Below are 22,936 nucleotides of genomic sequence, written 5' to 3'. Positions count from 1 at the left end.
GGTAACGGCCATCCAAGGGGACGGAACCTTGGTGCTGAGGGATTTCTGCACTGAGATGTTTTGTTTGCACTCTGACATGAGGTCACCCCACTGTTTGACATTCAGTGAGGACAATGTAGCCAGCTTTGTCCCCCACTACTTGGCTACCTCCCAGCTGCCTCATCCAGTGGTTGTGTGTGCCCAGAGGCTCCTCCAAGGTTCCTTTTCTCAAGCTGATGGTCTCAAAGGGAGCCCCAGGGCTAGCTTCCCCTCCAAGCTCTCTGCTCTCCACCATTCCCCAGTACTTCCATGAGGCTGAAAGTTCTTTCTTCCCCTCGAGGACTGAGCTGCATGCTAAGGACAGGCTAAGGCCTCCTCTCACAGGCAGAGCAGCCCCGGTGAAGGCCCCGAGCACAGGGAAGTTGCTCAGGGGTAGGCTCTGGACTCTGCCACACCTGATTTAAGTCCTAACTCAACCCTTAAATCACCTGCCTGACCTCACACCTAATAAGTGGTCGAGTTTGGACGCTAAGACTTAGAGTCTGTTTCTCCATCTGTAAAAATGGGGATGATAACCAAAGGACCTCCCAGAGGACCCCTGCAAGGATGAAATGAGAGGATGCACGTAGAGTCCTTGGCACACGGCGAGTGCTTGGCAAACATTAGCTACTTACATTACCACTAAGCAGGACTACAAAGTCGTGCCCAGAAATCACCCTAATGGCTTTAGTACACTTCCTATTAAATTGGCTATAGAGTTTCTACTTTCTTCAAGTTTATCTTAAAAGGGCTTTGTCTTTTATCCCTTTAAGGAAGAAAAGAAAGTCTAGGAGGAATGTGAAAGCTTCTGGCTAAGTTATAGGAGATGACACTATAAAATAATGATGGAAAAATGAGACCCATTTTAACTGTATGAAAATGAACTGCGTGGGAAAGGAATGACACCTGTTCCCTTCAGCTCCCTGGGCAGATCCGGAAAAAATGATACAAACCACATGGAGGCAAATTGGGTCCTAACGCTGAAAAGACCTTTCCAGTGATCCCAGCTCTCTGAAAATGGAACGAGATTGCCTCCAGAGGTGGCTGGCACCCCATTTATGGGATTTGAGTTGACCCTTTACTAGTTTGTTTGAGAGCATCATCCATCCATCCAAACATTCTCCTACCTGGGGTAGCCTTTTCTCCAAGTCCTACTCATACCTCAAGGCTCACCTGACTAACAAGCCCTTAGTCTCTGAACTGCTCAGCAGGCAGCATGACGAAGTAATTAAGAGCACAGGCTTTGCACTTGTCCTGTGCTCACACCCCAGCTTTGCCACTTACGAGTTGTGTGACCTTGGGCTAGTCACTTAATTGGGCCTCAGCTCTCCATTGGTAAAATCCTACCTACCTCCTAGGATTGCTGTAATGCATTAAAAAGTACTTAGCACAGTGAGTGACACTGAGATACAGACCTATAGAAACAGTAAAAAGATCAGTGGCTGCTAGGGGAGAGGGAAAAGGGATGGATAAGTGAGAAGGGATTTTTAGCATGATGAAACTATTCTGGACACTGTAATGGTACATACATGACACCTACGCATTTGTCTGATACCACACAAAGAGTGAATCCTAATGGAATCTAAGGACTTTAGTTAACAACAATGTATCACTATTGACTAACCAGTTACAACAAATGTTACCACACTGATGAATGATGTTAATTATGGGGGGAGGGGGTGGCGCCACAAAGGGTATATGGGAATTCTCTGTACTATCTGTTTAATAAAATGGAAAAAAATTTAACTTAAAAATAATGTACAAAAGGTGTAATGACTTACACCTTAGATTCTGTTTTAAAAGTGCTTAGTTAGCACAGTAAGCCTTCACACACAGTAAGGGCTCAATAAATCATAGCTGTTGTTTTTTTCTATTACCATTTTTATTATTATTTGGCACATTACCTACTGGTAATGTTAATTCCTTTTAAACATTTTATTTTATTTATTTATTTTTAAATTTTTTTATTAATTTATTTTTGTTACAGATGTTTCTCCTTTTTGCTTTTAAGCATTTTAGTCTCTTTAACTAGAATGTTAAGCTTTTATGAAAAAGAGATCATGGTTTTCACTTTTTGGTATACCCCAGGGTATCTACGTGGTATCTGGTAAACACCAGGCTCTCAAAACACATTTAATTGACCGACCAAGTCAGTTCCTTATCATTGAGACCAAATACTTGTGTAGAAAATGGCTCTAAGTGGGCTCTGGGAGCAGAGACTATTTCTCTGCTTTGGCCCTCTGATGGGGTCACATTAGTCCCTCACATCAGTGACTCTGCCCTGAAGATAGGACCTACTTTCCTGAAACGTTCTTGGGCCTCTGGAGTTTGTTGACCGCTCTCCTATCCCAGATGACGGGATTAGACTGCAGATGAGATATCTGTTCCTACTGCTAGGCAAACTTGAAGGTTGGTTCTTTGCCTCCCTACTGTAGGTATTGGCCACAGCATTCCCTGGATTTACACCACCTGATTCTGGGGAAACTGACTAAGAGAATTACATGTTTCAGGGCAGATGTGACAGCCATTTTCCTTTATGACGTAGAAGCCTCTGAACATGTTACCTATGTAAAAACACTTCACCCCCACTGGATCTGTTTATATATAATACTTACAATTTGCTCTTGGTTTTGTGGTGAGCTGGTGGCACCATTTAATATCCATTGCAAGTTCTGTTCTCCCATGACTAGGCTGGACTGCAGGATGGCCGTGCTGGGAGTCGGGGTGATGGTGATAGTAGGGTTATTAGTTAGGACCGAGTTGGCACCCAAGGGTAGAGTCTGGACCATGGCTGGCAGGGGCTCAGTAGTACTTTGTGGTTGGGGCGGTGCTGCTACGGCTGATGTCACTGCCGCTGCTGATGCAGAAGCCCCAGCAACAACAGAAAGTCCGGGTACGACGGGCTGCGGTGCCTGAGGGTGCGGAAGAAACTCTTGAGGATTAGCAGCAAACTGTGTGCTGTGGGGAACAGGCACTTCTGGAGGTTGTAAGAGAGCAGGGGGGGTACCAAATGCAGCTTGCTGGGAACCAGTTCCTAGGGAGGGAGCAGGCGGAGGAGCAGACGGTGCTGAGGCTGGTAGTAGAGGCTGGGGTGGCTCGGAGATGCCAGGCTGCAGTACAAGTGGAAGAGATAAAGATGCTGAATTTCCTGTGGATGGCGGAACATCACTGACTGACTCTGCATCACCATTAAAACTTTCAATCAAGGCAGCTGGCAAGAAAAAGAAATAGAAATGTATATACGTATCCCGAGCCTTACATGAGCCACAAAAACACAGTCACTATGAGCTAAACCACAGGCAGCTGAAGTCTGTTGGAGCCAATTCCTTCATTGCTGGCAGGCTGGCCTTTCTCTGCTTTTCATTTCATGACACCCCTGGTCAAAGTACCAGGCTTCACGATCAACCTCACTTTCTAAATGTGAAGACACAGTATAGGTCTTAGCATAAAAAAAATGTGCTGTAAGGCTTTTCTAGAAACGGGGCTGGACATTCTTTTCTGGCATGACCAGAGTGTGCACTTTCTGACTACTGTGAGCTTCAGTGACAGATTCTCATCCAGCGTGATCTCTGCATCTGACGGCTAAGTCTGTCAGTCCTGCCCACTCATGAACAAGGTGTCACACCGGAGGAGCTCACATCTCTCATTTTTCAGAGCCAACAAGAGCTTTCGGGAAAGGAAACCCTCTTCTTTGAGGGTCTAGGGAAAATAGACCCTCAAGATGACCCCTGCTGAGGGAAATAGGGTAAAGATGGAATCAAACTGAAAGGCCCTTACTTTCCTAACCTCTCACTGAAAGTCACTTCATTTAAAGGAACTGAAATAATCTTTCGCCATGCCTATCATTCTGTGTGTCAACAGTGTGAGTTCCCTTCCCCAGTGCTGAGATCTGAGCAGGAAAAGCGTCTGTAACAAACCTGTCTGTTGAGGATCTTCCTGAATTGCCGTGTCATCTGAATTCTGGAACATGGATTTAAAGATGATTGCTGGTGAAAGTGTGCTGAGATCGTGGCCCTGTATCTGATGGACAAAGACAAAGATGTGAGACCCGCCATCGGAGGCAATTCTTCACCATGGAGGACAGAGAGCAGCAGAACCACAATGATCTTTTGATATGCTTCTTGTTTCTAACTTCTGCTTTTTCAGGTGACATGTATGTCCCTAAATCTCAGACATTCAAGATTTGGGTCCTCAAATATTCTAAAACAGAATTCAACAAGCTGACTAGCAAGCCGAAAGCCTGTTACATAAAATTTTACTGAACACAAGCATGTTCATTCATTCATTGTCTATGTGCTTTCAGCTACAATGGCAGAGCTGAAGAGGTGGGACGGAGACCATACACTCTACAAAGTCAAAAGTATTTACTACCTGGCCTTTTACAAAAATAGTGTGCTGAACCCTGCTTTAAAAGACCAAATCCTGCCCTGGCCAGATGGCTCAGTTGGTTGGAGTGTCATCCCATACACCAAAAGGTTGCAGGCTTGATTCTCGGTCAGGACACTTACCTAGGTTGTGGGGCTGATCCCCGGTTGTGGTGTGTGCTGGGGGTAACCGATCGATGTTTCTCTTACATTGATGTTTTTCTCTCTCTTTCTCTAATCAATAAAAACATCCTTAGGTGAGGATGTTTTTTAAAAGACCAAATCCTACATAAAAATGGGACTGACTATCCATGACCTGCAACTTGTTTCTCTCATGTAATAATATATTGTTAATACCTTTCAAGGTCATTACATAACATCTATAAGATTCTAATATGTACACATGATAACGAATCAAACAATATAAAGAACTTTTAATGACAGGCAATAGTGATCGTCTTATAAGCATTACTGTCTGTCATTACATTGATTCTTGGTAACTCATGATTACAAGAAGGTTAAAGGCATTTATAAAAATAAAACGGGAAATAAACAAACATATTGCCCTGAGGACCTGAGTCCTGATAGGCATCAAATACAATGACCTCCTCCAGGCTTCCTTTCAGTTAAGGGAAGGGGAAAAAACAGCAATTCTTTTATTTGCAATCCACCTCCAGTCCACCTCCACCCATGCATTTTGAAGGGCAAGAGTGACAGACAAGCTCCAAGAGTCTAGACAAGTACTAGAAATAAGTGAAACAAGGGGGCAGGGACCGGGAGGCTGTGGCAAACTGGAGAGCACACACCCAGTCATCCAAGGGCTTTAGTGGAAACCCGGGCTCTGCAGGCTGCGGAGTACCAGAACTCAAGAACAGTCCTAAATCTACTGATTTTTAATTGAAAACCATTTAAAAGCATTGTATACACCAAACAAAACCTATCTGCAGGCCATATTTGGCCCCAGTGCCAACTTGTTCTTTAAGGTAATTCTGCAGTAACTCTGCTTCTGGGAGGGAGAAGGGTCACTCTGGGGTTGGGCAAAGTGTGCTGAGCAGAACCGCCCACCCATCCAGAGCTCCTCAGAGAAAAAACTTCCCTTTTGAGCCAAGAGGGGCCAATTATTCTAGCGTGATTCCACCACCTGGAAGAACGAGAGGGGCAGTTCAGTGAATCTCACTGCCACTGTGATAGAAGCTGAAGGCAGAAATCTATGTGAGGCTTCCGGCTTCCAGTCCACAGGGGGCAAACTTTTCATCGTGACACAAAGAAATACATTTTACACTACAGAGTATACATACACATATATACTTCATATTACATGCATATCCATGTATGTAACTGAAACAACGTCTATGAAACAGAGCTTACCCTTACTATGTGCAATGTCTTCTAATACTTTCTATTTTGTTGATGTCTTTAAAGTGCTGATTATAAATACTATTTTATAACCCAATAAAGAGGTACAACTCATTTTGAAAAACAGTGGGCTAACAACTACCACTAAGCTATAAACTTTGCAGCTTCCTTGTGGGCTTTTTGTTGTTTTGTTCTACCTGCTTACAGATCATCAGCAATAACAGCTGAAAAGAGATGAGCCTGTGTGACTCCAAAAGATTATGTACAAGAATGTTCACAGCAGCACTATTCATCTTGGCCCCAAACTAGACACTATCCAGATATCCAAGGGAAGGAGATAGAACAAACTAGGCATATTTGTCTGGTGTAATACTGTTTAACGAGAATGAATGATCCAATACTATATGCAACAATAAGGTCTGACTTCTTACACGTAGAAAGAAACCAGTATAAGTGATGACAGACCACATGACTCCAATATACAAAGCACAAAAACAGTCAAAATTCATCACAGTTGTTAGGAGTCAGGATAGTGGTTATCCTTAGGGAGAGGTAATAACTGTTAGAGGCATGAAGGGGGTTTTTAGGGTGTTGGGACTATTCTGTTTCTTGATTTCGGTGCTGGTTACTTGGATGTGATGAATTGTGATGATTCATTAAACTGTATATTTATGACTGGTGTACTTTTCTTTATATATATTAATATCAATAAAGTTTTTAATTTAAAAAAAAAAAAAGGAAAGGAAAGAGTTAAGTGCTGAGGGAACTGTGACTCTGCCCCTGCCAGGCTTCAGGGCAAAAACCCTGAGAGCAGCTCCCAAAAGTGGAGAAGACAAGAACACGCTGAGCCTCTGGGGCCTGGAGCAGGGAGGAAAGAACACTGGGAGCTGTGCAGGACCAGAATGGACCCTAAGCTCAACAGCCAAGAGTTCTCAGTGGGCCATTCTCTACGGGCTGCAACCCTTCTATAACAAAGATCAGAGCAGGACCGGGGGTGAGGTGTGGGTGGGAGGGGCATTTGTAACAAAAATAAATTAATTAAAACTAAAAAAAAAAAAAAAAAAGATCTGAGCAAATCAAAGTTCACTTCTAGGACCCATGTAGCTGCCAGAAACCCACAGAATGATAACTGTATAACAATTTATCATTTGATTTTAACAATCCATCATTGTTTTTTTTTATTATTACTTTTTTTTAATCTTCACCCGAGGATATTTCTCCATTTTTTTATCTTCAGATAGAGTGCGAGGGGAAGAGAGATGGAGAGAGGGAGAGAGAAACATCGATGTGAGAGAGACACATTGGTTGTCTCATACACAATTGCAACCAGGGCTGGGGACTGAACCGCAACCAAGGTACGTGCCCTTGACCAGAATCGGACCCGTGACTCTTTGGTTTGCAGGCTGACACTCTAATCAATGAGCCAAACCAGCCAGGGCAACAATCCATCATTGTTTTTAAAACAAAGTAAAACAAAGCAAAATTAATCTTATGACTTCAAGGAATTATGGCTACATTGAAAGGCTAAAAATGAGACTGTTTCCAATTCTGGGGTAAATGCTGGGCAACAAGGGCACAGTATGTAATTTGACCCCAAGGGACAGAGCAGCCTCTCTCTTGCTGATGTACACTGCAGTAGAAAAGGATTCCCGTTTTTTACAAGTACTTAATGTTCCCTCCTACCAAGATTCCTCACCTGGTGACCCCAGGGCTCCAAAAAGGACCTCAATCATATGCCACAGCCCTAGCCAGGAGTAAACCCCTAAACCATTTAACACAATCTGAGATTAAAGAGATATCATACCCAGAAATCTTAGGCAGCATAGCGCATCGAGGCCACCCAATATAGAAATTTCTTCTAGAGCATTAGTTCTGAATGTGAATATGCATAAAAATCATATAAGTGCTATTCAATGTTTTTCTTTGTTCTTCAGATTGGCTAATTTCTATTGATCTAGCTTTAATTTAAACGATTCTTTCTTCTGTCAATTCTAATCTGCTGCTAAACTCATCCAGTGAATTTTTTATTTCTGATAAATTTTCAGTTCCGGAATTTCCAGTCGGTACATTTTTTTTTTAAATCTTCACCTGAGGACATTTTTTGTTCAGATAGAATGGGAGGGAGAGAGAGAAAGAGAAAGAAACATCGAGTGGCTATCTTCCACATGACCCAACCAGGGCCCAAACAAACTGCAACCGAGGTACGTGCCCTTAGTGGGAACTGAACCCAGGTCTCTCTGGACCACAGGCCGACACTCTAATCGCTGAGCCAAACCGGCCAGGGCCAGTCAGTACATTTTTTATAGTCTATTTCTCTGCTTAGATTTCCTATATATTCAATCATTGCAAGCATACTCCTTTATGTCCTGGAGCTACTTAAAAATCCTTGTCCGCCATCCAGGCCAGTGTGGCTCAGTTGGTTGGAGCATCATTCTGTGCCCAAAAGGCTGCCAGATTGATTCCTGATCAGGGCATATACCTAGGTTTCAGGTTTGATCCCTGGTGGGGGAGCATACGGAGGCAACTGATCAATGTTTCTCTCATACATTGATGTTTCTCTCTCTGTTTCTTTCCTTTTCCCTTCTTCTCTCTCTAAAATCAGCACACATATCCTGAGGATTAAATTAAAAAAAAAAAATCCTTGTGCACCAAGTCTAACATCTGGCTCATCTTGAGGCTGGTCTCCACAGGATTACCTTTCCTCTTGCATAGGGGTAATGGTTTCCTGTTTCTTTTCACGTTTACTAAATTTGGCTTACCCTGTACATTGCAAATAATATGTTATAGAAAAACTCTGCATTCTGTTACCCTTGGAAGAGTGTTTGCTTTAACTTTCCATTGACTGGGCTGTACTCCAGCTCCAAACCCTGTCTTCCCTGCAGTGGACAGCAGCTGCAATCTTTGGCCACTTCTTTAGCCTCTGCTAGGCTGCTTAGGGTCTGCCCCACACGTCCACAATTCAGAGGCCAACTAGAGATCAGACAGAGTTTATACACAGAACTTAATTCTTCCACGTTGTGGTTCTCTCCTTTCCAGGCTATGTCCTCTCATTTTGCAGGTGCTTTGGTAGCCCTGACCTCTGCCCTCTGGTTTATAGTGCCTGTCAAGACTGAGTGTTCACTGAGTTTTGGCCATCTTGTTTGATGTCAACCAGGGCTTGCCTGAAGTGGGTAAGCCATAAAATCTGAAAATGCAGCCAAGTGCCTCTGCTATCTTCCAAGTGGCCCCTTCTACCTCTGCCTTTGTGTTGCTCTTTGGTGCCTTCAACTACAGTGATACCTCGGTTCTCGAACATAATTCGTTCCAGGAGGACGGTCGAGAACCAAATTGTTCGAGAACCGAAGCAATGAAACCCAATAGGAAATAATGGAAACTGGATTAATTCGTTCCAAGCCCCAGAAAATGCCTATCTACTGGCCTAATTTGTATATAATATGTAGAAAAACATAAGTCTCAACAAGAAATAAAAGTGTACAGTATGTCTAAGGGTTAAATTCAGTGTAAAGCGTGACTCTCTCCACAAAGCGTGACTCTCTCTGCACTCACACTGATGACGCGAGCAAGGCGCGCTGGGCCGAATGAACGCCATTCGGCTCCACTCGGCTCATCTCGGAAGTTCGAGTTCCAAATATTTGTTCGGATTCCGAGACAAAAGTTTCTCGAATCTCCTGGTCGAATACCGATTTGGTCGAAAACCGAGGCGTTCGAGAACCGAGGTATCACTGTAGTTGTTTTTTAATATTTTGCCCATATAGTTGTTTTCTATGTGAGAGTTGGTCTGATAAGAGCAATACTGCCATTACCAGAACCCAGGCCTCGGGGCACTTGCATAAATATGCAGTGTCAGATGCCACTCCCAGAGGATACTGACTCAGCAGGCTTGGGGTGAGGTCCAAGAACCTATGCTGTCAGGAGTGCTGCAGATGACTCCACTTGGAGAAATACCTTTTCACAGCATTCCCAGGTCAATTGGTCTCTGTTCCTATCACTGTGATTCCTTCTTATATACTCAGAAATGCTAGCTTAAGTTATATTTATTTATCAAAGAAAAACAACAAAACTGCACACTTAACAACCAATGCTGGTGACACAGTAAAGCACACAGATGCTCCTAGCGCAGCATAAGCTCAGGCTTAATGCAGTGGTCTGCAAGGCACAGCACGGAGCCAGGGGAAAGCGGGGCAAATGCCAAACAAAATGGACTGGATAGCGGGGTTGTCCTTTAGTAGGGGGCCCACAGAGGAGGTTTCCTTCAAAACCCCAATGCGGGGAGCTCAAAGAATGGACAAGACTGACTCAGGTCAAACTGCAGAGCTTTAGAAAGTCTGGAAACCAGCCCTGGCCGGTTTGGCTCAGTGGTTAGAGCGTTGGCCTGCAGTCCAGAGAAAGTCTGGAAACCAGAATCTGGTTCCCCTTATAAGGGACTAATTTTAAGCTCCTCAAGGACAGACCACACCTACATTCTTACCACTACACGCTCAGCACCAGTACACTGCCTGATGGAGTAGGCACTTGATAAATATTTGCTAACTGAATAAAGAAAGAGGCTATCAAGTGAGTGACCCGGGTCAAAAGGCATTAGGCATCAGAGAGAACAACCTCTCTATGAGAGTTCTTATCAGAAAAAAAAACAGAAACAGAAACGAAAAACCTTCAACTGTTAGTAATTGAACACAACTAAATTTGGAGGGCTTCAAAAACTGGTCTCCCTCAATTTTCCCACCAAAGTGAGTGCTCAGTTCTTGCATTTATTTTTCTAGCACTCAGATCACAGGTATACTTACTGTACTGGAATTTTCTCGCAATTCAGAATCTGTGGACAGAAGGCTCAAGTCACTCAGACAAAGTGAGTGATTTGCATCCTATGAAAGAGAAAAGAATTCTTTTTGAGTATCAAAAAAATCAGGATTTATATCATGTAATTTATATAGCATATTATATAATAAAACACTTGATTACAATGTTCCAAATGTCTATATGTAGACAATCCAAACAAGGACTATGTGAATTATTTCAGTTTTTAAGATCCTGATAGTCTTAGAAGAATCTCTCACATTTCTTAAAGATGGTTAATAAAAAGTTTAAAAATTATCTCACAACTCAGGCTCTAGAATAACAAAAGTCGTGATAATATGAAATTAATAGTATTTGTATAATTGTTCTTATCATTTACAAAGTGATTTCACATGATCTCACTTGCTAGTCATATACAACTGTGAGGCATTATTTTACATTCCCATTTTAAATATGAGAAAATTAATGCGAAAAGTGGCAATGAACTGCTGAAAATCACCCGGCTAATTAGCAGAACAGGAACCCAGTGTTTCTAACTGCAAGTCCATCTTCCATTACATCCGTGTCCCCAATATGGACATCTCACCCCAAAATGGGCGCCTCAGGGACCCTCCCTCAGAGTGGTACTGAAGATTTACTACTCACACAGCTGCCGAGGCTAACCCTGAACTCTGGATCCCTAGAATGCCAGCTGCAGTTCACACACTTCACGTGGTAACCCTGTTACCTCATGCATGCGTTCAACAAATACACTGAGCATCTGCTATGTAGTAGGCACTGTTCCAGGCCCAGGGACACAATAATGAACAAAACAAAGTCCCTCCCACCATACAGATTACATTCTAATGGGAGTTTGGGGTGAGGGAAGGGATAAACAAATAACAAGATGGTGCTAAGCGATACGGAGGGTAAGAGAAATAGGGAATGCTAGGGTAAGAGCTGCCCTTTTATTAGATTAGGGAAGGCCTCTTAGATAAGGTGGCATTTGAGCAGATACTGAAGGAAAGAGGGCACAGACCATGTGTATATCTGGGAAAAGTGTTCCAAGCAGAGAACACAGCAAGTACAAAGGCCCTGGAGGCAGGCGTGAGCTTCCCTTGTTCAAGGAACCACCAGGAGGGCAGTATGGCTAAGTGAGAGGAAGAGATGTAAATAGGTCAGAGAAGTGACTAAGCCAGCATGTAGGACCCTGTAGACCACTGTGAAGATTCTGACTTTTACTTTAAGCAATACAAGGAGCTACTGGAGGGTTATGAGCAGAGGACAGACATTATCTGCCTTATGGTTTAGAAAGCTCATTCTGGGTGATACATGTAGAAACATGTGTATCAGGGGAGAGGGGAGAAGGAAAGGTGCCCAGACCACTTAGAACGTTACTTCAACAATCCAGGCAAAAGATGAGAGTGGCTTGAACCAAGTAACCAGAAGAAGGAATCAGGCTCTAGACATATTCTCAAGGTAATGCTAACAGACTTTGCTAGTGAATGTGGTGTATGAGGGAAAAAAGAGTCAAAATCAACTCCAAAATTTTGACCTGTGCCACTAGAAACAGAGGTGCCCCTTACTAAGATGGGAAAGCTGCAGGAGGACAGGTTTGGACATGTCAAGTTGAGGAACAGTAGATGACATGTGGGTGGAGACGTCAAGTGGGAGGCTGAATGTGCAAGTCTAGAGTTCAGGAAGAGATCCAGGCTGAACATAAATTTAGGACCCAAGGGCCCTCTCTATGGCATTTAAAGCCTGGGGCTAGAGGAGACTCCCCACACTGGAGAGTGACGAGCGATCCAGAGAAGATGAGGTCTGAGCACTATGCACTGGGACCTCCAATCCTTACAGGTGGGCAACAGTTAAACTGTCCTTGATTGTCATAAAAGTGAGAAAACTGATTATGACTTCATACATGCAGCTGAGCAGACAAAGATGCCCAAATCTTAGTATTTATATCCAGGTTTACAGATGAAGAAACTGAGGCACAAAGAAGCCATTTGCCTAAGGTCATCTGATTAGTGTCTGAGCTTGGATCTGAACTGTTAGCTAAGCTCCAGAGGCCACAGTCTTCACAATTAATGCTATTTCCCTCTTACAACACAGGAATCAAGAACCAAGCTCTGGAATCAGACTGCCGAAATAAGAGCAATTATAAACTCTGGACACCGAGGCAAGTAATTTCTCCGCGCCTCTAGTTTTCTTTATCAGTAATATGGGGATAATAACAGTGCTGAACTCACAGAGCTCTTGTGAGATAAAACATATAAAAGCACTTAGCACAGTACTTAGCACACAGTAAACCTTCAGTAAATGTGAGTTATTATTACTAATAAAACACAGGGGAGAGTCTTTTCAAAGGGATCCTTTGCTATTTAAAAATTTCAAACTACAGAATTAAAGTATGCTGTCTCTCCCCAAATCAAAATCATATTACGTACTTGAAGAACCTCATCATTCGAAAGGGAGTTAGTGTGTTTTAGTTTTCTTTAACTACGAAGTAGTAAGATTATAACAGTACTCACTCCCTAGGTTTAAAATATGTATGGTAAGTACCAGATACATTAGAAGTAACAACAGTACATTTATCCCAGGACCTCTCTGGAATGAGCTGTAGGAGAGGGAAATATGGTGGAAGAGCTTGTCAAAGACTAGACAAAACTGCCTAAAACTTTGCAGAGGCTTGTTCTGTGGTTCAGTGCCTTAAACTAGTGGCTCTCAAACCTTTTGGTCTGAAGATAATTCAAAAGGGCAAAGGACAACCCAGACTGTTCCTGGTTCTCCAATGATAGATTAATAGATGTGTAAAGCAAAGCATTAATTCATGTTCCAAACTCAAGTACAGATATACCATCTTGTAGATATGCATGGGGAAATAACACCCTTTCAGAGCATCTGGCTGGCCCTTTGGAAGCCATTCTGAGACCTCTGGTTTCAAAACCTCTTCCACCATACCTGATGGAAAGAGGTGGAGCTGAATCAAGGGCAGAAGTACAGGGAGTCTGGTGAAATTTCTGGCTTCTACCACCCATCCCCAAGACATAGATTGTGGCCCTGATTTTTTCTCTCTCACTAACAGATACACAGAAAAGATGTTTTGACCATTTTTGTGATATACAAACAATGGTTGCTGTTCTATGGTGCCCAGATCGAAGTCAGAAACAAAACACTGCACACCTCTGATCCATTGTGAGTTGGAAGTGCATTGTATAAGTGTCCTTTGTTATCGTGACCTTTCATGTGACTTTTGAGACTGTACTGAGTGCTGAATGTTTTCTCACAGCCGTTACTGGGGCAGAAAAAGGGTCGTTCACCTGCAAAAATAACAAGTAGTGTTAATTTTATCATGAAGTTATTTGACTGAATTAAAACACCTACTATTCCCTAAAAGAGAAAAGTGTTCTTATGAGAGTTCAAGCTAAGAGTTATTATAAATTGGATAAATCATACATTAACCAGCTCAGTCCTAAAACAATATAGAGCAAAACTCTGAAAATGCCCTGCTCCCAGGAAGTTGAAAGAAAAGATCAGTTTTTTCCCCAGGTTCTTTTTTGAGTATATTTGTACTGCTTTCATTTCCTTCTTTCTTTCTTTTTTATCTGAATATTTTTTATTACACCCAGAAGATATTACCAACGCTGTATCAGAATCTTTTTTTAAATTTATTTTTAAATTAATTTATTTTTGTTACAGATGTTTCTCCTTTGCTTTCATTTCTGAAGTTGGATTCCTGAGTCCAGCTTTCAGATCCTTTCACCTCTGCAAGAGTGTCAAACATGGCAAGTGGAGGCTGAGCTGACTGGGCTCCCTCCCTCTGCAGAGCTCTGCAGGTCTCAGCAGAAATGCGGGAACTTCTTGGCTCAAGGAAGATCAAAATAAAAAATAAAAATGAACTCAAACTCACCAGTATGTGTACGGACGTGAGTTTTAAGGTGGTGGCTTGCTGCAAATGCTTTTCCACAGCCATCATGATCACACCTAAATAAGTGGTTTAAGCAAAAAGAAACACCAGTCATTAGCTAATAAGCCTTTATCTTCAACACCTCTTGTAAATACAAACTCAATCTAAAACAAATGTTCAGAACACCAAGGTCACGTCTATGAAACTGGATTTAGACATGGGAGTAACGACAAGTCCCTGAAAAAGTAAGGGACAAATCTGAGATCAGAGGAAGCTGATGGCCCAGGATAAGTATTTCTTGTCCTACAGATGAGGCACATGTTGGCAGCATGGACAATAAAAGCCTTCTTGCCAATTACTTAACAGAATTCTATTGACAGTGAGAGCCCACTGGAAAATCGACCGCCAGTGCAGTATTAGAAACACCAACAGTGGGAGCAGAGGCTCGCAGGGGCATGGAGCCTGAAATACAACACTAGAACAAAATCAGCTGGAACACTGTTGGCTGAATGACTAATCTATAATCTTCAGTTTATGCAAGATTACTTCTTCCTTTCCTTTCCTGATAACCAAAGCTCGAAGTAATCTTTCCCTCCTCAGAACTCCTATGGCATTTAGCTTTTTTTTATGGCACCTGTGATTTCTAATCGCGTTTTATCTCCATTGTATACAGTTGTTATCTGTTCGCCTAGACCGTAAAACTCTTTGAGGGCAGGGTCCATGTAGTTCTTTACAGGTGCTGCAGTTCTCGCACACAGCAGGCACTCAATTACGGTTTATATGAATGAAGGCATTTTCCTGTAAGCCAAAATATTTTATTTCTTTAAACAGAAAGCTTCTTTAAAGCATTTTACTTTCCAATTATATATAATCATTGCATCTCAAGTCCCAGCTAATATTCAAGAAAAGTTAGCAGTATTACTATCACAAAAATACATATAACTAAATAGAAATCAGAGTCTCCTCAATAGCCCTAAGGGGGATAAAGTAACATGAGGGTCTCAGCATCTGGAGTAACCAACTAGAATCTAACTACTCTTGCTTTAGAGGGGCCATGACTCAAGTGCATCTGTAATTTAAAAATACAATTACATTTCATTGGTGTTTAAGAAGTGACTGTCCCGCCCTGGCCGGTTTGGCTCAGCGGTTAGAGCGTCGGCCTGCGGTCCAGAGAAACCCGGGTTCGGTTCCCGCTAAGGGCACGTACTTCGGTTGCAGTTTGTCCCCGGCCCTGGTTGGTCGTGCGGGTGGCAGCCACTTGATGTGTCCCTTCACATCGATGTTTCTCTCTCTCTCCCTCCCACTCTATCTGTACAAAAAATGGAAAAATGTCCTCGGGTGAGGATAAAAAAAAAAAAAAAAAAAAAGAAGTGACTGTCCCGCCCTGGCCGGTTTGGCTCAGCGGTTAGAGCGTCCGCCTGCGGTCCGGAGAGACCCGGGTTCGGTTCCCGCTAAGGGCACGTACTTCGGTTGCAGTTTGTCCCCGGCCCTGGTTGGTCGTGCGGGTGGCAGCCACTCGATGTGTCCCTTCACGTCGATGTTTCTCTCTCTCTCCCTTCCTCTCTCTCCCTCCCACTCTATCTGTACAAAAAATGGAGGAATGTCCTCGGGTGAGGATAAAAAAAAAAAAAAAAAAAAAAGAAGTGACTGTCCCTAAAAACTTTCCAATTTCCTGATATCCTAATGAGAAGATGAGAGATTCAAGGAGGGAAAGGTAGCACATTTAATGCCATGAATATAACAGTAATCTCTCCTGAAAGAATTCAAAAACATTGTTTATGGGCAATTTTCAGTAATACATCTGTATTATACTTAGGGAGAATCCTTACAAACTGATTATCTCACTAAAAAGTCACATAATCAGCCTGGCCGGTGTGGCTCAGTGGTTGAGCACTGACCCATGCACCAAAAGGTCACTGGTTCGATTCCCAGTCAGGACACATGCCCAGGTTGTGGGCCCGATCCCCAGTGGGGGGCATGCAGATGGCAGCCAATGGATGTTCTCTCTCATCAATGTTTCTATCTCTCCCTCTCCCTTCCTCTCTCTCTAGAATCAATAAAGAAAAAAAACTGTTTTTAATAAGTCACGTAATCATCCCTAAGTTGTTTTTGAATCCCTACTGAATGCCCAGAACAATTCTACATGCTATGAACACAGAAGAGAGTAGATGATACAAGTCCTTCCTTTAAGCTTAAACATTTATACTTATATCTATTAAATATGTATGTATATAGATACATAAGTTGAAATATAAATGGGTGCTCCTATCTGTTTGTGTTTACACATGAGACATTATAAAGAAACAACTGGCCCTGGCCAGTTTGGCTCAGCGGTTAGAGCATCGGCCTGCGGTCCGGAGAGACCCAGGTTCAGTTCCCGCTAAGGGCACGTACTTCGGTTGCAGTTTGTCCCCGGCCTTGGTTGGTCGTGCGGATGGCAGCCACTCGATGTGTCCCTTCACGTCGATGTTTCTCTCTCTCTCCCTTCCTCTCTCTCCCTCCCACTCTATCTGTACAAAAAATGGAAAAATATCCTCGGGTGAGGATAAAAAAAAAAAAAAGAAAAGAAACAACTGGACAAGTAACAAAATAAAATAATTGCACCACTGGCCTAAGTATTCCCACCCCTCCTTTCCCCTCTTGTCTCCTCCTACTCTTGCCAGGCTCTTAGGTAGGTATCCCTGGCCCTGTGCTCAAAACACTCTGGGGATCTCAGTCTCCGACACTGTCTGGTCACTTGTGGTTCTTTTCCACCAGACTAAATTTCTCAAGAGGAGAAACTGTGTCTTAGGATTTCTCTAGCACTGATAAAAATACCTACCACATAAGTGAGTTTCAACAAATGCTTCTTCAAAATAAAAGGGAAAATGAGGCAGGAAGCCATCATCCAGAGTGAGGCTGCCCTTGGAATCCATCACCTCCCCTCCAATCTGCAGGAACTGGTCATGGCTGTCCTGGGGAGAGCGTACACTGCCAGAAAACTAGTGAAGGGAATTTTCTTTCCATTTTGAAAAATTGTAGAGTACAGCAAGATACCAGCCGCTACTGGTCAGTGACAAATAGAAAACAGTAAGACCTACCGAAATGGCTTTTCTCCTGTATGGGTTCGAATGTGCTTCCTCAGATCACTGAGTGTGGTGAAGTACTTGCTGCAGCCTTCAGATTCACAGTTAAACGTTTTCCCTGTGTGAAGCCTCTGATGTGCTTTCAGCCTGTAACACACCCCAAAGTCCCTGTGTCATGATGTATTACAGAGCCTCCCCACGTCTGCTCAACAGGCTTCAGGATCAAGTGCATAAGCCTACGGCAAGTACACTCTTTTATGAGAGAAGAAAGTAATTTTATTTATGGCTAAGTAAATACTGAATACTGACTTAACAAAAAGTAATATATACTGGAAATAAAATAATTACATTGGGAGAATGGGCTTTGGGGAAGGGTGCCAAGTGTGATGGAGATGGGGGAACTGAGTTAATCCTTAACTTCCGTAGTGGGAAGTCATTATCCTAAAATGGAAAAAAGCAAAAAGAAGCAATATAAGCCTAATACTTAAAATCATAGAAGTAAATATAAATTTTAAGCTAAGAGTGGAAAGTGGATGTACGTGAAGGGGGAGAAATGAGGAGGTACATCTTTTGTGACAAACCTTATAGAACTATCTACTCTGTAACACTGAGAATATATAACCTTGATAAAATTTAAAATGATTTTAAAGTATTTAAAAAGGATTAAGTGCATAAGACTTCTATTGTCATACATATTAGTTCCAAAATGTTTGCTCACAGAGAAGTATACAGTATTGGTGAGCATGACTCGAGCCTGGGACTCAAATCCTGGTCCCACCTCCTATTGGACGGGAGACCCTGGCCAATTACCTCTCTGGGCTCCCATTTACTTACTAGCACTGTGAGGATTAGCCCCCAGAACAGTGCCTAGCACACAGTGAGTGCCTCAAATGTGTTAGCTCTCGTTATGTTTGTTATTTCACACCCAATGTGGAAGACTAATGAGGCACCTGATACCAATGGCAGAAAAGAGAAATGGCTAATGAGTGGACTACTCATTTCTCAGGCTAGAAAGAAAGTAATCTTCAAAGTGAGATAGGAAAGAAAATGACAGAAGGTGCCATGGCCAGTTTTCTCAGTGGTTAGAGCATAGGCCCGCGGATCAATGAGTCGCGGGTTCGATTCTGATCAAGGGCACGTACCTCGGTTGCGGTTTGTCCCGACATGACCAGGGCCATGTGGGAGGCAAACAGTTGATGTGGCTCTGTCACATCGATGTTTCTCTCTCTCTCTCTGTCTCTCTCTCCCTCCCTCCCTTCCACTCTATCTGATGATAAAATGAAAAATATCCTCGGGTGAGGAATGAAAAAAAAGAAAATGACAGAAGCCTTTGTACCAAGGTTCTGAGCTGAGGGGAGATAGTACTCTAGGCCGAATACTCAAATCCCCAGGCCAGGACATCACTCCAGGAGAAACAAAATCTAAACACAAATGTACTCCATTTTCAACCAATCCGATATATGTCAATCTTTAAGTAACAGGCTCCTCTAATGAATTCTACACAGTTGAGCACAGCTGCGCTCTTTAAAGCCCTGAGAAGACACCTGTACTGTGCAGGAGGGAGCTCTGCCACGGTGACAGGCTGGGGTCCGAGGCTGGTGGCGCAGGGAGAGGACGGCTGACCTGTACAGCGTGTTGAACGCCTTCTCACAGCCCTGCACGTCGCACTCAAATGGCTTCTCCTTCGTGTGCACTCGCACATGGATCCTGAGGCTGTAGGAGGTGAGGAAGGCCTTGCCACAGCCCTCCTGATTACAGACAAAGGTGTACTCTCCTCGGTGAGTCTTCTGGTGGGTGCGCAGGTTGCCTGCTGTGCTGTAGGTGCGGGGACAGCCCTCAAAGGTGCACTGGTACCGCTTCACCTGGGAGACAGAGGACACCTCAGCAACAGGACAAAAGAGCTGCCCAGGCTCGAACTACCCCCAAGCTTGGTTCCCAGGGAATATGGATGATACAAAAACACTGAAAACAGCCTCTAACTACACGATGGGGATATCTTCCCATTGATCAAATCACACCTGGACAAAAAATAATGAGGAATTAGGAACAGATAAGCTAGTAGGTAGGTGACTATTCTAAATGAATACAAGAAGGGTGTTTGCAGACTTTAGTATACATCCATCCTCTAAAGCTGGGCATACACTCTTACAGTTAACTAAATTAAAATAACATTTGACTTAATTTTAAGTCAAACATCCTGCCCTATGGCACTATATCTTGATTGGAACTGACCAATGTTAAATTGAGTCTAAACCATCCTAAAAGGTATACACTCAGTCATGTATATATGAGCAGGTATATACTAGCATAGTTTCCACTGAAGATTTTCAAGTCAACAAAATGAAAATAATGCATCATGAATTTCTTAGAGTCTGACATTTCTCAAACTGCCAGCCTCTGGGTTTCCTTTTACTACCCAACTACTTGAAAGGATAGTTTTCACTGTGCCTCCCTTGCCCTCAATGCCCATGTATTCCTTGCCACTTGGCAAGCTGGCTTCACTGTATGAAATTATTCTCTTGAATTTCCTGGTGGTCAAACTCTTTCATCCTTCCCCACTTTCCTTCATTATTTGCAAAAATATCTTATGGATGATGCCCTCTCCTTCTGAAATCATGTTCCTCACCACACAGTAATTCCTTGGGGCTCTCTTTACCTTCTCTGAGCCACTCCTTTGCTTTAACCTCTAAATGTAGGTTCATTCCAAAACTTCTCTCTCATCTCCCAAACCTTCCCATCTCTATAGTGGTGCAGAGGAAGCAGCATTAGATTTGGTGGGAGAAGACTGAACCCTGACACTTATGTTCAAGACTCTGAGCATGTCTTCATTTCTGAGTTCCACGTTCTTTATTTCTAAAATGCGAATGTTAATGCCTGCCCTGACCGTCTCACAGTGCTTTTGAGTGGAAGGAAAGACGACAAAACATCTGTGAAAATACTCTGTAAATTATCTGATGCTATACACATCAGTGTGCTAGTATTGTCTACTCTTCAGCTTTAGCAAACATCTTCATCCTTTAGTCCTAACCTTCCTCCAAAGCCTCAGTTCATACTCTAACCACACTACTGTTACTCATTCAACAGTCACTGAACTACTATGTCCCAGGCGACAAGGTTGATACCACAGATAAAAAACATAAAGAAGACCAAAATCTCTGCTTTTAAGGAATGCCAATTTAAGAAGGCAGGTGTGCTGAGCCTGACAACAGATACACGCCCAAGGTGCTTGGGAGCATAAAAAAGGAAAACCCATCCCCTCTCGGAAAGCCTGGAGATCAGTGAAGCCCAGAGACCCTGGCACTCTCTCTGAACGAAGAGAGAAGTCCATTTTTTAGAGACAAAGTGAAAAGATATTCCTCAAACGGGGAAGAAGGCCATTGCAGAAAGAAGAAACCGGCACCTGGGGAGCTGCATGGAAATGTGAATGGGTTTGTTGGTACAGTGAGCCACAAGGCATTTGCAGTGTCTGACAGACTGGAAGGAGAAGACACTAGAAGGCGAAGCCTCCTTGGTTAAGCTATGGAGTAGAGAAACAGGACAATGGGGAGCCATCAACAGGTTTTAACCAAGACAGCAACACACTCAGATCTGGGGTTTAGGAGAGATCATTCTGGTATCCTTGTGGAGGACGGACTGGAGTAGAAGAAGGGATAGATTAAGAGAAGAGGGACAATAGTCCAGGAGAGAGATGAAAAGAATCTGAACTAGGGAAGTAACAGTGGACAGACAATAAGAGAGATGAATTCCAGAGAAATTAAAGGGGGAGAAATGACGGACTATAACGACAACTGGGTGCTGAGGAGTCGAAGGGGCCAGGGAGAGGCAGAGTTGAGATCAACCCCCAAGATTTATGACGTAAGAGATGGTCACACTACCAACTAGGGGTTGGATCGAGGGAGAGAGTGAGTTGGGTCTGCGGTGCTGCCAGGACTTCCAGGTGGAACTGTCTAACAGCCAGGTCAGACACACAGACTGGGAGCTAAGAAGCCAACATGTGGCAGGAGTCTAGGGTTGTCATAAGAATTAGGAATAGTCTGTGCAAAGCATTTAAATACGGTAACTGCCATAAAGTAGGTACTCAATAAAATAACAACTCTTATAAAAGGACAAAGGCTAGACCTGTGTAAGTCATCTGTGTTTAAGGTACTGGTAAAAGAAAAGAAGCCATTGATGGATAAATGCGAGGAAGGGCTGGGGAAATAGGAAGAGAAGCAAAGGAGAACGTTGTCACAGAAGCCAAGAGAAAAAGGGTCCCTAGGAAAAGAGAATGATCAAAATGTTAAATGTCAGCAAAAAGGAAGATAAGGACTGGGGAAACTACTGCATCCAGCAGCTAGGAACTCACTAATGACTCAGCAAGACTAGTTTTAATGGACTGCTGGGGTCAGAAGTCTGGGTGAAGGTAACTAAATGAAAGGTGAAGTGGGCAGAGACTCGAGATGGACAGCAGCAGCAAAAGTGTGTTTGTTTTGGTTTTTAGGTAGGCTACGTCTTGAGCATATTTGGGAGAAAGGTCCTGGAGGAGAGAGAAGCTGAGGATCTAGGGAGGAACATAAAGAAGAGAAGGCTATTTAAAGCCTGGGCAGAGGGAAAGCTTCAGGTAGGAAGAGAGAGTGAGAGAACAGAGTGAGATAAGCATGGGTGTGGCTCAAGGGAGGACAGGTTTCTATCAAGAGCCAGACACTCAGTATTTCAGGCTCTGTGGGCCATGCTGTCTGTTACCACTCAACTCTGCAGCTCTCTGCGAAAGTAGCCATGGGCAATACATAAAAAGGCAAACAAGGATGTGCTCCAAAAAAACTATTTAGGGACAATGAAATTTGAATTTCATATCATTTTCATATATCACGAAATACTGTTCTTATTTTGTTATTAAAAAACTCATTTCGCCCTGGCCGGTTTGGCTCAGCGGTTGGAGCGTCGGCCTGCGGTTCAGAGAGACCCGGGTTCGGTTTCCCCTAAGGGCACGTACCTCGGTTGCAGTTTGTCCCCGGCCCTGGTTGGTCGAGCGGGTGGCAGCCACTCGATGTGTCCCTTCACGTCGATGTTTCTCTCTCTCTCTCCCTCCCGCTCTCTGAACAAAAAATGGAAAAATGTCCTCGGGTGAGGATAAAAAACAAAAAACAAACAAACTCATTTCAAAATGTAAAAACCATTATACAAAAATAGGCATCTGGATGGTTCTGGCCTGTGGGCCACAGTTTGCCAAACCCTGAAACCAGTGCAGGTGGGGAAAGGAGGGGCCCTGACTCCTACCATTTTCCTTCCCACTCTTTCATCTCTCCAACCTCCAACATGGTCTTGTACAAGTCTCTGGGTTCCTCCAGCAAGTGTTCTGTCACTCATTCACTCCTGACTCATCCCACTGCCACACAGGAAGTGCTCCATAAACATCTATCTGTTGGGCTGAATTATTGGCCCAGTAGTCTAGGCATCCTCATGACTCAGTGCCT

General features: G+C 43.3%; 1 protein-coding gene across 2 annotated transcripts in view; it reads right to left on the bottom strand.

Moving 5' to 3' along the window:
• Positions 1-22,936, bottom strand: part of MTF1 (metal regulatory transcription factor 1) — a 46,572-nt gene that overhangs the window by 7,353 nt on the left and 16,283 nt on the right. For both annotated transcript variants that reach the window (XM_036255319.1, XM_036255320.1), the window contains exons 3-9: positions 19,107-19,345; positions 17,499-17,630; positions 14,422-14,495; positions 13,695-13,831; positions 10,523-10,600; positions 3,936-4,038; positions 2,634-3,229 (exon numbers count right to left, since the gene is read on the bottom strand). In XM_036255319.1, the coding sequence (XP_036111212.1) occupies positions 2,634-3,229; positions 3,936-4,038; positions 10,523-10,600; positions 13,695-13,831; positions 14,422-14,495; positions 17,499-17,630; positions 19,107-19,345 (1,359 nt within the window). The remainder of the gene's footprint in view (positions 1-2,633; positions 3,230-3,935; positions 4,039-10,522; positions 10,601-13,694; positions 13,832-14,421; positions 14,496-17,498; positions 17,631-19,106; positions 19,346-22,936) is intronic.

This window comes from Molossus molossus, unplaced genomic scaffold (assembly GCF_014108415.1).
Source record: "Molossus molossus isolate mMolMol1 unplaced genomic scaffold, mMolMol1.p scaffold_m16_p_12, whole genome shotgun sequence".
NCBI classification, from domain to species: domain Eukaryota; kingdom Metazoa; phylum Chordata; class Mammalia; order Chiroptera; family Molossidae; genus Molossus; species Molossus molossus.
The sequence above is the reverse complement of the archived record's forward strand: the minus strand, read 5'-3'. Positions and strand labels throughout refer to the sequence as shown.